General features: G+C 38.3%; 1 protein-coding gene across 4 annotated transcripts in view; it reads right to left on the bottom strand.

Annotated features, from left to right (window-relative positions):
- Window positions 1-17,325, bottom strand: part of amotl1 (angiomotin like 1) — a 148,013-nt gene that overhangs the window by 88,122 nt on the left and 42,566 nt on the right. For all 4 annotated transcript variants that reach the window (XM_078545779.1, XM_078545780.1, XM_078545781.1 and 1 more), the window contains 2 exons: window positions 4,251-4,397; window positions 1,406-2,318 (listed from right to left, as the gene is read on the bottom strand). In XM_078545779.1, the coding sequence (XP_078401905.1) occupies window positions 1,406-2,318; window positions 4,251-4,397 (1,060 nt within the window). The remainder of the gene's footprint in view (window positions 1-1,405; window positions 2,319-4,250; window positions 4,398-17,325) is intronic.

The raw sequence follows: 17,325 nt of genomic DNA, 5'->3' as shown, positions 1-17,325 counted from the left end.
AAACAATAAGAAGCCAGTTAATTCAGGAAAAGAATATTTATTTTCCTGTTGAGGGTGGTGAGCTATCAAGGACCTGGAAAGGATTTTGCCACAGTACTACTGAAACTCTGCCTGTTCGTATGTATCATGCTGAGAAATGACGTTATGGGGAACAGAACATTTTCCATTTCTTCAGGACAATGTTTAGAATGTCCAGACCAGAAAATCATGGCTATATGCCAGTAGTATTTTTTTAAAAAGAAATGTTGTAGTTAAATTATGCTGAGAGTCAGAAATTATACAGATACAAGCAGGTTACTTGAGAGCACAGAATTAATTTGACTTAACTAAGCTAATGATGAGAACAATATGATTAATAATTCCTTTACTGAACAATTAGAAAAATATCTGGCTAAGAAAGGGGTCTGCAATTGTAGAAACAGGTATCGTCTGAAATTATCAATTCCCCATGAGATACAAGGATTTCTCTGCTATAAAGAAGTAGAGAGCAATACTGGCCAGGCAGAATTGAATAGTGAAGATGTGAGGACCATGAAAGTTCTGAATGTGAATGTATAGATTGGATATAGTGAAAGAATGGGCTTCATGAGCTGAAAAGTCAATAAGAAATTGTAGAATGAGAATTTTGTTTCTATACAATGTAAGGGACTAGAAAGATGTTAGGATATACATTCTATTTCATTGCTATGTGATTCTAAGCACTAAATAATTAAATAGTATCAATGACTGAAAAATCAGACATTAATGATTTTAATATTAATTTAAAATAATTTACTTTTGTCTTGTACACAAAATCCGTTGTTTTTAGATTTATAAAGAAAAAAAATCACATTTAAACCAATGTTCTTTTTGCCTGATATTCTTAACTTATTTCAAATTGTTTCCACCGTTATTATCACCAGTGATAGCTCTGCAATCACTAGTACTTCACTGTCATGTTATACAAAGGTAAATTCAACAAACTCAATCTCAGTAGGGAGCCAGGCTTGAAAGGAATGCGAGTGAAAGAATTGGTACACCAATGTTGCAATGCTATCTTTGATCCCTGCTACTTTCAAGCACAGTAACCACTGGGGATGCAGGATCAGTGAATCTGGCATGTGGTTCAAAATATCTCTCTTCAGATGCAACACAAATGTGGAAGGGTAAAGTCTATAAACGCATGCTGGCAATTTAATGGGCAGATCGCATGAGGAGTACAGCACTGAAACGTGCTCCTGGTGGGTAAGGTCAGCATTAATATTTCACACATCCACTATTATACATTTCCAAAATCCTGGTGCTAACATACCAAAATAATTCCAGAGTACAACAATTTATACACAAGCACAGAATACCTAATCTATTATTGCTTAACAATTCCTTCCAATTAACACATTTTTTTAAAAAAGGAACATGTTTTTACCTGCTGGACCCATATTCTGGTGGTGACTGATACCTTAGGATTGTTGCTTCTTGTCTAATTGCCACAGTTCCAGGATATGGTTTAAGCAATTCCTGAGGATTCGCTGAATGTGGATCATTGTAAAAATGCCCAAACTCATGAGGCTGATTAAGTGTTGGCAACATTTGTTTGGTTTTAAAAGGGTATTCTGGAGGAGGACCTCTTAGGTCTACTCCCTTCGTAGGGGTTTGAGCAGATGGTTGACCCCCATTCTTGAAGGCTTTGTTGGTTTGCTGGGATGGGAGATTGTTATTTGAGGCAGGAGGATGTGATTTTACACCATTCCTTTCCAAAGAAAGTTGCATTAGACGCTCACTAAGCGAACGAACGTGACCTTGTTTAAGTTCTTTTAGTGCCTCATCTTTGTGTACCTGCCCAGAGCTTACTCGGTTAACTGTAGGTCTCCCCTCAGTTCTTGTTTTTTGATTAGAGACCCCTGCAACATAGAAACCAGGGCCAGCAGATGCTTGCTGCTGCCCTCTGAAGAACTGAGATTGTGCTTTGGCTTCCTCATAGGTTGGTAGTTCTTCAATATTCTGCTGAGCTAGAGTGACCCGTGCTTGCTTCTCCATCACACTGTTGTCCACCTGATGCTCTTGCCCTTGAGGTTCTTGGCGTGCTGACTGATGGACCATTTGCGGATCTTCCTGCGCAAGGTTCTCTGTGGAAGAGTATGTGCTCCCAGTGCTGTTGGTTGGCCCTGTGCTCCCTGTAGCTTGCTGCTGTATTGCCAGCAAGTTCATGTTCTCATTTGGGTTTCCATATCTTAAATGCTCCTGGATTAAGCGTTGCAAAACTGTTCCTGTTGCTACTTCCTCTGAACCTCTCATTTCAAATTTTGGAGTCCTGATGGAGCTGAAAAGTAGCTCTTCACCTAGAAAACAACAAGTTTGTTAAGGTTTAAGTATTGCTTAACTTAGAAAGTGCATACATTATTAGCATTCATTTAAATGCAAAACTTATTGATATGGACTTTGATGTGTACATGCATGAGAAAAAGATATTATTCACTAGCTAAATATAGTGGCATACTACATTAAAATCATTTTAACATTTTATGTACAATTTACCTTGCAGCTGATTTAAAATGTAGCACTAAAAAAAAATTAAAAGTTGCAAAGTGTCAACTTTGGCTTCATGGTAGCACTCTTGCTATGGGTTATGGGTTCAAGCACATTCCAGAGACCCAAGCACAAAATTTAGACTGATACTTCAGTGCAACACGCTCTCTCTCAGCACTACATTATCAGAGATGCTGTCTGCCCACATCGCTGAAACGTGGAAGTGTGCTACCCAAAATTTTTCCCTTAATTGACATTGCCTAAACAGAGAACCTGGTTATTCATCTCATTGCTTTTTGTGGGACTTTGTTGTGCACACATTGGCCATTGGTGTTTCCCAGCATTAGCGCTTCAGAAATACAGTACTTCATTGGCTGTGAATTGTTTTGGTTAGAAAAGGTGCCATAAAAATGCAAGCTCTTTCCTTAGGTGTCTAGAGCAAATGCAGACCTGTTCTGTATTGTTTTGTTTAGAGTTTAATGCTCTGTAAATCATTGGAAAAAGTTACTTCAAGTTCACAAGGCAATTTTGCTGAGTTCTCGAATAAATATTTCAGTATGAAAAGTAAAAAGGGAAATTCAGATGAGGATAAGCATATGCCCACTCTATTATTTTGCATAAATAAACTTAGAATTGTAAAAATAAACAATCACAGCCAACTCTTATATTGGGTTCCTACGAAATGAAAAGAAATCCAACACTACGTTCAAAAACTTTATTTTTATTGCTTTATTTTTAAATAGATTTTCTGGTGAACCAAAAAGGATGGCTGCTACAAGACATGTGACCACATGATTGGTCCCTTTAATCTGGGAGCTACCACCAGGAGTTACAAGCGCAAAAGTATTCCTTGCTCAGCTCGGGGAATCGCACACCTCATTGTACAGGCCCCTTGTAATCAACAAAAGCAGAGGAAGTGCAGACGAACTGGCTACCCAACCTGAACAATCACAAAAGAAAGAGATCAAAACTCTGCTGTAAGAAGTGCTAATAACCACGTAAGGAGGCACAATGGAACTCTGGCCAGAAGCACAGAAACTAATTGTTAAGCTGCAATTAACCATTAACGTGACATTTCACATGACCTAAGCCTCTGGCCTTTTTGGATAGTTTTAACATTACAGGCAGTCTGCTGTTTAACTTCCAGCTAGTGAACCAACTGAGGAGCAAAAGTCTAGGCAGAACATCCGCCTGTTCCTCAAAGCCTATTCCTCCTGGAAGATTTCCTACCATCGCCTACAGAACTAACCCAGTCTCTGTGTACCTACTTCATCTGCTATATCAGCACCAACTGTAAAGCAAACTCTACAACTCCAGTCTTCAGCCAGCTGAACTCGAAATCCTATGTGAAAGAACTCCTCCTTGGACTCTGACTCTGAAAACCACGTGAACTAATATCCATTTCTGTGCTTCTTGTACTGTTAGTATCCATACTTGTAAAATTCTTTTTTCCATTCCCCCCTTTACTGTGTGTGTGTAGTAGAGTGGGAAATTGCAAACACTCTTCCCCCAGGTTTTGATTGTGGAATAAACTAACCTTCTGAGTTAATCATAATGCAAGCTTGCTGTGAGTTATTAGTAAATTGGATCTCACACATTGAGGGTTTGGGAAAACACGCCGCCGCATACCTTAAAAATTCAAAACACCTTCTGCTTACAGACAGTTGGAGAGAGAAAATAAGTACAGTTTGCCTGTCTCTCTCCTGTCCATAACACTTACTAACAGTGAAAAGTTAAAAAGGTACCTTCTTCAGTTGCATCAATTTCTTCTGTACTTAATGGGAAATGCTTATGATATAATTCATGCTCTCCATATGATCCTTGTTCATACAAATATCCACTTTGTTCTAATAGGTAGAATGAAGTACCTGGGTAACATTCATCTTGGGAATCTGAAAATCAGAAACAAAATGTTATGAAGTAATAGTTTTAGTCTACATATCTACTGAGCTACTGTTGTGCGTTAAAAAAGCCTTGAATTTAAAATACATCCATCACACACCAGACATTACACTTCAAAGTGCCACATTTCATTACAGCTGTAAACAATCTTCAAAAAAAAGAGATTGAAATCAGACATTGGCTAGGGGCCTGAAACTTACATATAAACTGAAAGTCATTGTAGCTGTACATAAGTACCAACAGTTACTTGTCTTTGCCTGTTAACAGCTATAGTATAAAAAAGACAGGACCAAGTGAGAAGCTAAACATCATAACCATACTCCAAGTCCCTAGACTACTTGTGAGCAACACAACACTAAAGCTGCTGCAATTATAATCTAGGACTCTTCATCATATATACTTTTTTTATTTTAGTGATACTTCATTCCAGTGTAAAGACATTGAAATGTATATTTGAATGTTCAGACACATTAGCTTACTATCTTGCCTTCCTCCTGGGAAAATCAAGGGATATGGGGGTCAGGCAAGAAAGTGAGCATGAGAATCAGCCATGACCTTATTTAATGGTGGAACTGTATGGCCTAGGTTTCTTATGTTCTTAACTTTGGTTTTAAAGGCCATAGCCAAGGATAAAATATTGATCACTTCTGGAATTATCTGTTTTTCTCTTCCATTGTCTTTAACCATAGAAGCTATCCTGAAAGAGCTTTGGTCCTTCACATTAGCTTCTCGATAGCATCTTATATGAATGTTAGAGTTGCAGCTCACCCAACAGTCATTCAATTTTAACAGCTTGGTTGAATTAGGGGATTTTTTGAGTATTTTTTTAATCGAAAGGATTTGAGAAAAATTTGAGTTACATTTAAGGGTTGTATTTAAAAACACTGTATATTCAAACAAGATTTTAAAAAGGAATTTAAAACTAATGAGGTGGGCTTTGTTTTTTTTCCCTCAAATTGTATAAACAATCAATAAACAAGTTGTCAGTCTGTCTCAGTAATTGGTCAACACCTCACACCCAAGACCAGGATATTTCAGTTAGGGGTGGGGTCGGGAGGGTGACGAGCTGTCAGCATTCTCCGTCATTACCAGTCCGAATCTGACCACACATATTACTCAGTGCTCAGCCTCGGGCTGCACTCTACGCTCCCCCCACACACACACCCCCCTCCCCCCACCCCACACAAACCAGCAAACACTAAAATCAGTGAGAACTTAAACTTTCCTGCTTCCATATCATTGTTAGAAATCCAATAAAAAAAATCATTCCTTGTTCAGTCAGGTGCAACTGGTTTTTAATCAGCAATGTGGGTAATAAAATTTGAAGAGGAGAACTGGTCCCAAAAGGATTAATTTTAAAATTGTGGGGTGCCGTTGAAGGATTAGATTTTTTAAACTACATTTTAAAAATAATTATTGGTCTTAAAAAAAGTTTCAGACTATTTTAGCTTCTACCTTCATCCATGTGCATGCCCCAATCTTTAATTTGTTCTATGTTAGCATGTTTAAAAATGATTTTACTGCTTTTTGTTTCCTGGTTGGATGTCTGTGAAAATCCTTTAATGTGATTGGCTACTTGGTCAGTAACGAACACTGTAATCAATTGCAGGATCACTGCATGCAAATGAGGTTAAATTCTCACTACTGACCACAAACTCCAGGCCATTGTGTTAGGAGATTTCTAGTCCCAGGCAATCTGCAAGAATTGTCAGGAATAGGTCCTTCACTCAGGCTAAGAGTGAAAAATCACAAAGGTAGAGACTTACAAGAATAGAGCTGAGAGACAAACCTATACGAGGCACCAAAGGAGAATGTAGAGATAGCTTGGGGTTATCAGGAAAAGTGACACACTGATGTGAAGAAATATATTGTGTATCTTCCACTATATTATTACAGAATCACAGAAATGTTACAGCACAGAAGGAGGCCATTCAGCCCATCGTGTCTGCACTGGCTCTCAGGAACTTAGCAAGTTCAATCAAATTGTTGCTCTGTATGTTTATTTGTTGTGAAATTAAAAAGCTTAATGATTTATATCTGGCCTTGTCTTACCAAGTGTGTTCCTGGTTCACCTTCAAAAAATTGCAGATGCACAAGTCAGAGCACAGGAAAGGCATGAATATCCAGCTCAGATCACAACACAATGCTATTGTTCTACAGTTGGTTGCTGAGAAGCAGTAATATTTGCAAATTATTCAAATGAAAAGAAGTTGATCTTGCACTAACAATGTTAGAGTCCAAAGAGAAAGTGAAGCAGAGAGACTTTCAACTAAGGGGGTGAGAGTTTCAATTAGGACTTGAGTGATTAAGGCAGGAAGAAAAATTAGGCTGAGAGCAACATTAGCAAGAAGAACTAGAATGAATAATGCAGATTGCAGGAAGAGCAAATGTTGTGAATCTGAGGCTAATGCAAAGGAGGAACAGCACCACTGTGCTCCTGAACTGGAAGGGAAATTAGTTATTAGCAGCATGTCCACTTATTCATTGAACTTGGAGGCTCACTGTTTTATGAAATCAAACCTCATGGCAAGTTTTAAAAGAGGGAAGTGACATTGATGATTTTATCTAAGCATTTATGTGGCTAGGCATTCACAACAAATGGGACAAAAACAAATGATTAGTCACCCTGCAACATCAATAAGCAGAAAGCCACTTTTTATTGTGTCAATTCTGCTGATAGCATGGATGGTGTTGCTGCAAAGTATGCTACCCTTGAGGATTATGATTTCCTGTCTGAATTGTACAAGCAGAAATTTAAGAAACTACAGAAGGGTCCTTTCAGTATTTATAGAGAATTGGTTATCCAGCTTGAAGACATGTGGGAGATGCGGCTGTAAAGCTAAAGTGCTAACAGATTGTGAAGGCCTTTAATGCACAGGAACAGATGCCTAGAAAAGCATTTCATTACAGGAGTGCAGAAGGCTTGAGAAGTTAAATGTGTGTGTTGATCATTTTATGGCCTCATAAGATCACTAAATTCAGATAAGTTATTGCACAGATTCTGAGGCTCGTTCATCCAAAATCCATTATAACTTCACACTTTGGCTTTTCAGGCTCCATCTAATCATATGTTTAAATGTAGCATGTCATACATGTTCTGTATATATCTGTAACTCTGGGCTATCAAATCTTTACTCAAATATAAAGTACATATCCACTCATGTGCTTATTATTGTTGAAGAGTCACAAGACTAACATCTGGTACAAAATTACAACCAACATGGATGCCTGCAATTCACTCATTTGGAACAGTAACCACTGCATATATAATTTACACAACATAACTAGGAACTTGGAATATGATAGCTGCCTTGATATTTAGGGGAGTTTTCAAATAGGTGTGTTTCTGGAACAGTCTTCAACAAAAACTGCCACGTCATCCACTTCAGAGGTCAGTTTGTCTGCTGCAAATCAAACTCTCCTCCTCCATCATCACCTCTGCTGGTAGTTTTTATAATTTATTTTCTTATTCTTCATTTTGCACAAAGCACTTCAATAATAAGGTTGATGTTATGCTGTGCAAACATTAGTGTTTTGAACACAGCATAATTTCAAGACTACAATGAGGTACGAGTATGAACCACCACAATTACATCAAAGCAATGACATTCAAGAAAAGGAATGATGTTTATAGACAGGCTGGCATTTGACATTTGGGGTTAATACTTCAGAAGTATCAACTCCATTGCCTGTCAGCACCCATTCACCTCTATTGGCTATTTGTCTTATTTTAAATAATCCTATTCATAACGCTCTGAATAGTTAAAAGAGTACATTTTTGTTTTGTCCAATTTGTCTTTCTTAATCTTTATTTTCAGGTTACTAAACACAAAATTTAATTTATGAAAAAACATATTTCATTCAGAACCAACTGGCAACAATAGCCAAACTAAAGCAGTTGGTTGCTGACACTTGTGGCTTGGACAGAATATTCAGATCTGGTACAATGTTATCCATGCAAGTTAACATATTTCCAGAACCACAGCTGCTGAAAGATGTTATTGGAAAACATAAACAACCTATCACATCTGCATGATCCTGGATCTGTGGCTTAAGCAAACGTCAGTTGAAATCATCACAGCAAGACTTTAGTAGGCCCAAATCTACTATATTGGTAATATTGCTAATGCTGAAGAAGAATGCAACAAAATTCAAAAGGACATTAATAAGCTCGCAGAATGGGCACATAACTGGCAAATTAATTTTGATAGGAATTATTAGGAGCCACTTACTGCTAGCATAATGGGCCTAAATGGAGTAAAAGAAAGAGACATGCTGTCAAAACTTTACATCATGTACTCATCGGGGCAGACACAAGAATGCCAAATTTCAAAGAGAACTCTGGCAACTTGGGTTTGCATTTACACTTGCCAGAAGCTACATATATTCCACACACAGGGACCTGACCACTTCAGGGAAAAGGAATATGTCCAGGCATTGCACCTTTTTTGAAGCTAACAAAAACATGGGGGCAATAATTCCCTAGTGCATTCTCCACGGCAACACCTCAACCAGCATCGATTTGCCAACAAATCAGCACCCTTTTCTCATGCAGTATAAATTGTTGTTTCCTTTGAAATTTGGCATTCTTGAATCTGTCCTGATGAGTGCAAGATGAAAAGCTTTGACAATATCTCTCTTTTTAGCAATACTAGAGAAGAACAAGGATATAGATGCACAAATCGTTAAAAGTGGTGTCACAGGTTAATAAGGCCAAAAAAGCAAACAAACCAAGCACTGAGGTTAATTTCTAGAAGGATAGAATTGAAAAGCAGCCAGTTCTGTCAAACTTGTATAGAACCTTGGATGGATCACAGAGAGTATGATGTAGAGCTCTGGTCTCTGCATTATAAAATCAATATTTGAAAAAGGTGCAAAAAAGATTCACAAGGATGATACAAGAACTGAGAGAATATACTTGTTAGGAAAGACTGAACAGGCTGTGGCTTTTTCCTCTAGATAAGAAAAAGCCGAGCAGTGGCCTGATGGAGGTCTCCAATTATGAAAGGTATGATAGAGTAGGGTAGATGTAGATAAAATGGTTTCATTGTAAGGAGTCCAAAACTGGAGTAGATGTATGGTAGTCACAAATAAATCCAACAGGGGATTCAAGAGGAACTTGCTTACCCAAGGAGTGGTAGGAATGTGAAACAAACTGTTGCATGGAGTGGTTGAGGTGAACAACATTTAAGGAGAAGCTAGATAAGCACATGAGGGAGAAGAAATAGAAGGGTGTGCTGATAGGGTTAGATGAAGAGGGCGGAGAGGAGGCTAGTGTGGAACATAAATGCAGGCATGGGCCAGTTGGGTTGGATGGTGGAGTTAAGGACAATCAGATCAACCATGATCTTATTGCACAGTGGAGCAGGCTTGAGGGGCTGAATGGTCTACTCCTGCTCCTATTTCTTATGTTGGACTATTATTATGCAGTAGACTGTATGCAAGATCTACCTCCATAGATTATTTATTCACAGAAATCCATGCCTAGAACTCTTCCATAAATATGGCTGCCAAAATGCTGCAACTTTGGTCCAAACATTTTGAATAAATGCAGTATGGTCACCTTTTAAAACACAGAATAGTTTTGATACCTTTGGAAAACAGAATCTAAAATAAAAATCTAATCTGGTGTTTTCTATATTTAGCCAAGGGAAAAAATGATAACCAACCTTCACTTTGATTTGCAGGTGAACCATCAGGTGTAGTACTAACCCTTACAGACCAAGAACGTTCCATATTAAGTCATCAGTCTCAGTGAGTTAACTGATGTTGGGCAGGAGAGTAGTAGAGGCACTAAAATTGTCATGTGTCTTTTGGTTGGGGAGGGGGAAAGAAAAATTGAGGCAGTGTTCCGCTTTTGATTGCTGGGAAACTCATAAGTAGGTATTGGCAGAGACAAGGCACTGTTACTTTTGCAGCTCAATTCCCCATTGACACATTAACATATCTGAAGTAGAGTTAACAGATTAAAAGAGACCCAAATACAAGTAAAAGAAAGCTCTATAGTGGGAGAAAAGTATTAAAGCCGTAACTCTAAGAATAAGCAAAGTATCTAAAGGAGGAATAGGAGCATTGCACTCCATCGATGTAGTTCTTGTAGTTCTCGCGATAATACATTGTGGCAGCTATTCCATCCTCTAACCATAATATCAAGGGGATGCAGAGAGATGTGCAAATTGTGGTGGCTGAAGTAATTATAGAATAAATTATCTTGCACAGATGAATAATTTCCTTTAAAATTCTAATATGATGTAAGGTTATTGTAGTTAAAATTATATCTCGCCCTTTGGAAGCAGGAAAACTAGTAAAAAGCTGTATTACAAATCTTGAAGATACACAGGCAGAACCCCTGAACATTACAGGGTAGTTAGCTTGAAAATTACGAGAAAAAAATGTTACGGAGGCAATTTGGAGAAGTTGGTGCAGCACACAGTTCTTCTGGTTCTGATGCCCCAGTTTGAATTCAGCTCAGAATGAGAACTAGAGTGTCACCGCAATGTCCAATAGGAAGCGAGTCTGAGGCATTGTCAATGTAGTTTCAAGCAATCTAGCTCCAAGTAAGTTGAGGCTCACAGCACAAAATATACTTTCCAAGACACAGGCAAAAACTCTCTGCTCTTACAAATTTATTTCACTGTAAATGCCCACTCTTCCCACTTCCTCTGGTCAGTGCCCCCACCACATCCCTTGGAATATAACCTCTGACTCATAAGTGATCAACACCACTCCTTGATTCACTACTATATTTTTAAATGTGGATCCTCTTTGGGTTTTGCGCATCAAGAATAAATTTTAAAATATGTTGGGCTAAAATTTCAACTTTGACACCACATTTGATTAACCTCAATGAAGATGAAAATTGGATGGGTTGTATTTCTGACAATACCACCAACTTTCCATTCTAAACCAAAATTGAAAAGTTACCCTCATTTTTTTCCTACCAACAGAGAATTGGAATAAAAAGAATAAAATTACCCAACAGTATTGACAATTTTGTTTCTGCAAATAAATAAAGATTTTAACCCCTGCACAATAGTTCACTTTGCAAATAATGTTACAATGATCAATTAAAATAGAAATACATTAAGATAGTAAATTCCTTTATACTTCAGTCACTAGCCTTGTTAGTGGACTAATACATCTTGCATATATGCAATTAAACCTCAAACGGTTAACTCCCATCACCTCAATGAATGTTCACTTATACAGCTATGTTAGAGATAAGTAAACATTATTGATGCATTAAATTTATACACATTTGCAATTCTCTCCAAGGCACATTCCTTATTTCAGCCAGGACCACCTTGATGTGATAATTGGCTATTTGGAAGAAAGGAGCTATTTATTTATTTGCAGTGAATTTTTATACTCACTGAGATGTCATTGCTGGAGAAAATAACACTCTTCTAATTTGTAAATTTTGGGGGAAAGTTTCCTCTGGACAATGTATATATCAAAACTGTAAATATATTCTAAAGAAGAAATTTAAATTTCAATAGATTGTGTAGGAAGCAGCTGTTTCTGTATTAATCTCCCCCATTACTCAAATAAGCATGTTCAGGAATAATGTAACCCACTAAAGAGGGAAAAATTATTTAAAAAGACAAACGCTAGCTATTGTTAGCTAAGGCAAAAATACTTTGCTGCTTTTAAACATAATTATTTTAAAGTTTTGCTTATATCCTCGTAACTCTTGTCACAGCTAAGATGGCTTGCCCTGTAGCTGTTAAATCTGATGACTAGATGAGTGTATGTATTATGTATTGGTCCTGAATCACAGAATATTAGTGATGGGGCATACTGATTATTAATGATGTGGATGCGAAAGTAGGTGAGTCAGCTCTTTAACCAGGACCATCTAATTAAATGCAGACCACATCTCAATTTAACTGAATTTCCAGTGACACTTGTCACAGAAGTCTCTGTTATGGGAACATCTGGTCCCACAGTTGATTAGTTTATTTAATTAGAAAATGGTGGATAACAAAAGTGTATGGCTGTCATGGGGCACAAAAGGACTTATGCCATACCCAAACATACCCAATGCTGTTAAGTAATTAGCACTCAATATTTTGCACTCTGTGGTTAAACCATTTGAAATCCAGCATTCTGTTTTGGTCCATACTTAATAAGTTACCATTGACATATTTCACATTGGTTCAGTCAATTTCTAATGTAACATTGATGAATGCTGTGGTAGGTGGAACTTGGAGCTGTGCAATAATGCATTTACCAATGCAAGTTTATTACCAATACAAACAATGCCTTCGTACCCCTAACTTATCTGTTCCTCCAGGACACGACAGCTAATATGTACCAGTTACCACAAGCATTTGGTTAACCAAGAATCCTAATAACTTCACTAGCATAATCAGAAACTCTGCAACTAGTGGGCTGAACTTAAATTCAGAAGGGAGAAGATGAAGACAATTTAGATTTCACTAATTCACAAGAAGAGTGTTGAGTAACTGGAACATACTGCCCTGGGAAAGAGTGATGGCAAATTGTGTCACTATGTTCAAGAGGCAACTGGATAGATTTTTGGCAGAAAGAAAGCCTGAGGGATATGAAAAATAACGATGTTTGGGGCTGATTAGATGGAACATGGAAGTCTCTTTCAGTTTTATAAAAGCCTATATTCTGAGTCCTTCCCAATTATTACAAGAAGAAAAAGCTATTAGTTTATAGGAACAGTTTAGGCTAGGGTTGCTCCTTTATAGACATAATTCTTTGGCTACTTTGTAACTGATTCATTAGCATGAGAAGTAATCTCTATAAAAGTCATTGTCATTTATGCATAGTTAACTTCTAAGGGTTTTAACAAACACAGGATAGTACTAACTGGACAGTTTGCATGTATTTTGTATATTTTCTCATTTAACTGATTGTTTCATGATTAAGATTGATAAAGTAGATCTAGACAAATTGTTTAGATCTAGACAATGCTGAATACTTCAAACATCAGAGGAAAGTAGTTAAAAATTAGATGGTTAGAAGAAAGAAGTAAAGCCAGTTAAGTGTTTTTTTAATACAAGTTTATTTTTCTGGGAACAAGATGGTCAATATAAATGGGTTGTAACTAAACATACTTATGAAGAGGAGATTGAAAGATATGGTGAGAAGACAGATGGGTAAAATTGAAAACAATTTTAAAAATGATGGGCTTGTTAGAATCATAGAATGGTTACAGCAGAGAGAGAAGGCATTCAGCCCATCGAGTCCATGCCAGCTTTCTGCAAGATCAGTTCCACTCCCCTTGCGCTGCAAATTCTCTTTCTTCAGGTGTTTATCCACTACTATTTTGAAAGCCACGACTGAACCTGCCCCAGCTACACTATCAGGAAGTGCATTCCAGATCCTAACTCTGTGTAAAAACATTTCCTGATGTTGCCGTTATTTCTTTTGTCAATCACCTTAAATCAGGTGCCCTCTGACTTACAACCCTTCTGCCAACGGGAACAGTTTTTCTTTATCTACTCTGTCCAGACCCCTCATAATTTTGAACATTTCTATCAAATCTCCTCTCAATCTTCTCTTCTCTAAGGAGAACAAGCCCAGCTTCTCCAGTCTATCCATTTAATGAAGTCCGTCATCCCTGGAACAATTTTCATATCTTTTCTGCACCCCCTCCAGAATATTCACATCTTTCCTAAAGTGGGTGACCAAAATTCGACACAAAATTCCAGTTGAAGCTGAAGTAGAGCTTTATAAAGTTTTGTAATAACTTCCTTACTTTTGTGCTTTATGCCTCTATTTGTAAAACTCAAAATCCCATGTCCTTTAGCCACTTTCTCAATCTGCCATCTTTAACAATTTGTGCAAATATACCCCCAGGTGTTTCTGTCCCTGCATCCCATTTGGAATTGTTTTCTTTTATTTATATTGCTTCTCCCCAGTCATCTTACCAATTTACATCACTTCACCCTTCTCTGCGTTAAATTGCATCTGCCACGTCTGCTCATTCCATCAGTCTACGTCTTCTTAAAGTCTAACACTATCTCCTCACAGTTCACTAAACACCCAAGTTTTGTGACATCTGCAAAATGCTGAGCAAAACATTCCCTTCCTTCAAAATTCTTGAATTCTACTGACATACAATAAACACTATCCTAAGGGGGTTAATTGGTCAAGTTTGGAGATAGCATCAAAACGGAGAACAGATGACACAGCTTTCGCCATTAGTCAGAGTTTTACAGCATGGAAAGAGGCCCTTCGGCCCATCGTGTCTGCGCCGGTCATCAAGTCCCTATCTACTCTAATCCCATTTTCTAGCACTTGGCCCGTAGTCTTGTATGCTATGGCATTTCAAGTGTTCATCTAGATACTTCTTAAACATTGTGAGGGTTCCCGGCTCTACCACCCTTTCAGGCAGTGAGTTCCAGATACCCCCCACCCTCCGGGTGAAAAAAGTTTTCCTCAAATCCCCTCTAAACCTCCTGCCCCTTACCTTAAATCTATGTCCCCTGGTTATTGACCCCTCCACTAAGGGGAAAAGTTTCTTCCTATGTACCCTATCTATGCCCCTCAATTTTGTACACCTCAATCAGGTCTCCCCCCCACCCCCCCAGCTATTCTCTCTTAGAATTACAATATGGATTTTCAATACTTTAGAATTACTGGGAAATCCTGGTACTGCTACATCAGATTGGATGATGCTAGAATCAGGGGATCTTACTGGGTGGCCTCTTATGGCAGGTTACAGGTCAGAGATTAAAAAAAAGTGTTCAAAGAGATCTGTGATATTAAGCAATTATGAAGCTATCAGGTTTTTACTGTACCAGAGCTCTTTAGTATTGTTTAGTAAATGGCCAGCATTGCCTACTAATTATGCATCAGCACTGATAGAGGTCATAGAGAAGGCCGTGATTCACATGAATCCAGTAGGAGATTCCTGACAGGAAATGGCAGTAAAATCTCCAAAAATAATTAAAACAGGCATCATATTCATGCAGTATATAAATATCTTCACACAGTGTATCACAGAAAGGTACGAAAGGTTGATTCTTTAATAGCTTCCCCCAACTAAGCTCCTGATCTCAGATGAAGTGTGCTGAGCCACGTGGGGAGAAGGAACATTTGGAGGCAGTACAATCTCCATTACACAACAGAATAATTCACAAATGGAACAAATTAAAAATCTATGAAGCAGGCTATTTGAGAATCGTCTCCATTGCAAAGTGTGGCATATACAAAAGGAGGAAGAAGTGAAAGCAAGTCAAAAACCAACAAGCCCACTTTTTAATATATTTAATTAGATTTTACTCTTCAGTTTTTGAATTTTGCAAGAAAAACTTGGTATTTACACACGGTTTTTGAAATGATGAAACTACTTAAAATGCAGGGGCTTTTTGTATGCAATAAATGGGGAGGAGTGGGGGTTGGGGAGGATGATTGGCAGGGTGACTGGCAAGCTGCCAAAACAAATTAGCACCCCCAATGGCATTTACCAATATGGAGGTGGGAAATCATGTGGCGCGGCCACTTCTCAAATGGCATGCAACAGCTTAAAGGGAGAATGCATTTTTTGTGTGGCACAGAGAGAACCAATCGTGTGGATCAGCAGAATACAAGTGCACAATGTAAAACTTACAACAAAAACTTGCAATTATTTTAGCATATTGACATAGTAAATCATCCCAAAGCACTTATGATAATTGTAATTAGACAAAAAACTGACATCGAGCCAAAGGAGTAGACATTAGGATCGGTTACTAAAAGCTTCAAGAAGTAGATTTTAAGGAATATCTTAAAACAAGGAGAGAGGTAAGAGAGGCAGTATGAGGGAATTGCAGATTTTAAGGCTAAGCGGATGAAGGCACAACCAGCAATGGTAAGGTGATGGATTCAGGAATGCACAAGGGGCCAGGAGGAGCAGACAGTTCTCAAGAGGGCTGTAGAACTGCAGAGGTTAGAGATGAGGAAAGCAAGGTCATGGAAGAATTTGAACAAGATGATGAAAAAAAAATCATGCTGTTGGTGATTCAAGAGCCAATGTAATAATTGAGCCAAGGGTTGTAGGAGTATGGGGCTTGTTGCAAGTTAGGTTATGGACAACACAATTCAGGACAAGGTCAACTCAATGGAGCGTGGAAAAAATAGAGGCCATCCAGAACAGCACTGAAATTGTTAAGCCTCGAGGTAACAAAAGGTAGGAATAAGCATTTTAGCAGATGGGCTGAGGCAGATAGGTTCTGTTATAAAGGTGGAGGTAGGCAATCTTGGTGACGGAGTGGGTACAGGGTCAGAAACTCAGCTGTGGGTCAAATAGAAAGCTAATATTGTGAACAGTCATATTCAGCCTGTGACAGTGGCTATGTAGGGGAATGAAAAAAGTTTTCAAAAGCTTCATACAGCTTAGCTTACAAACAGCTAAAGTTCCCTTCAGTGCTACTAGAAATGGGTACCATTGACATGCTATCCATGGTTGGAAAGGAGGTTAGGAAATGGCTGTAGTCAGGCTGTGAGGGTAAAAATGGCCCCTATTTGCATGTGTTTAGTAGGCTCCCGCCAGATTCTGGCTGGCAGGGTTCAAGTCCACCTGAAATTCAGAATGAACGTCAGACCACAGGGCCTTCCCTGAGGTAGTCTGCAGGACTACCCCGCGGGTTCCTTTTTCCTGCTGCTGTCCCTTTTTGAGTGCAAACGGACAGCACACAAGCTGAAAATCACCCCCAGTTTATTTTTTTCTTGTGAACAGGCCTGTCACAGCTGAGAATCACTTTTAAAAAAATACTTTGCATGTGGCTGAACTCAAGTGTCGAAAATGAACAGTTTCATCAGCTACAGAAGGAACACGGAGAGTGTTTGAGAACTATTTTCACCGTTTACCCTGCAAGGATTCAATGCTATCCCTGAACAGAGAAACAAAACTGGGGCAAAGCAGTGAGCGGCCAGAGACACAAACAGCCTTTGTACAAA

Source organism: Cetorhinus maximus, chromosome 7 (assembly GCF_964194155.1).
Source record: "Cetorhinus maximus chromosome 7, sCetMax3.hap1.1, whole genome shotgun sequence".
Classification (NCBI taxonomy): domain Eukaryota; kingdom Metazoa; phylum Chordata; class Chondrichthyes; order Lamniformes; family Cetorhinidae; genus Cetorhinus; species Cetorhinus maximus.
This window is presented reverse-complemented; position numbering and strand designations above follow the sequence as displayed.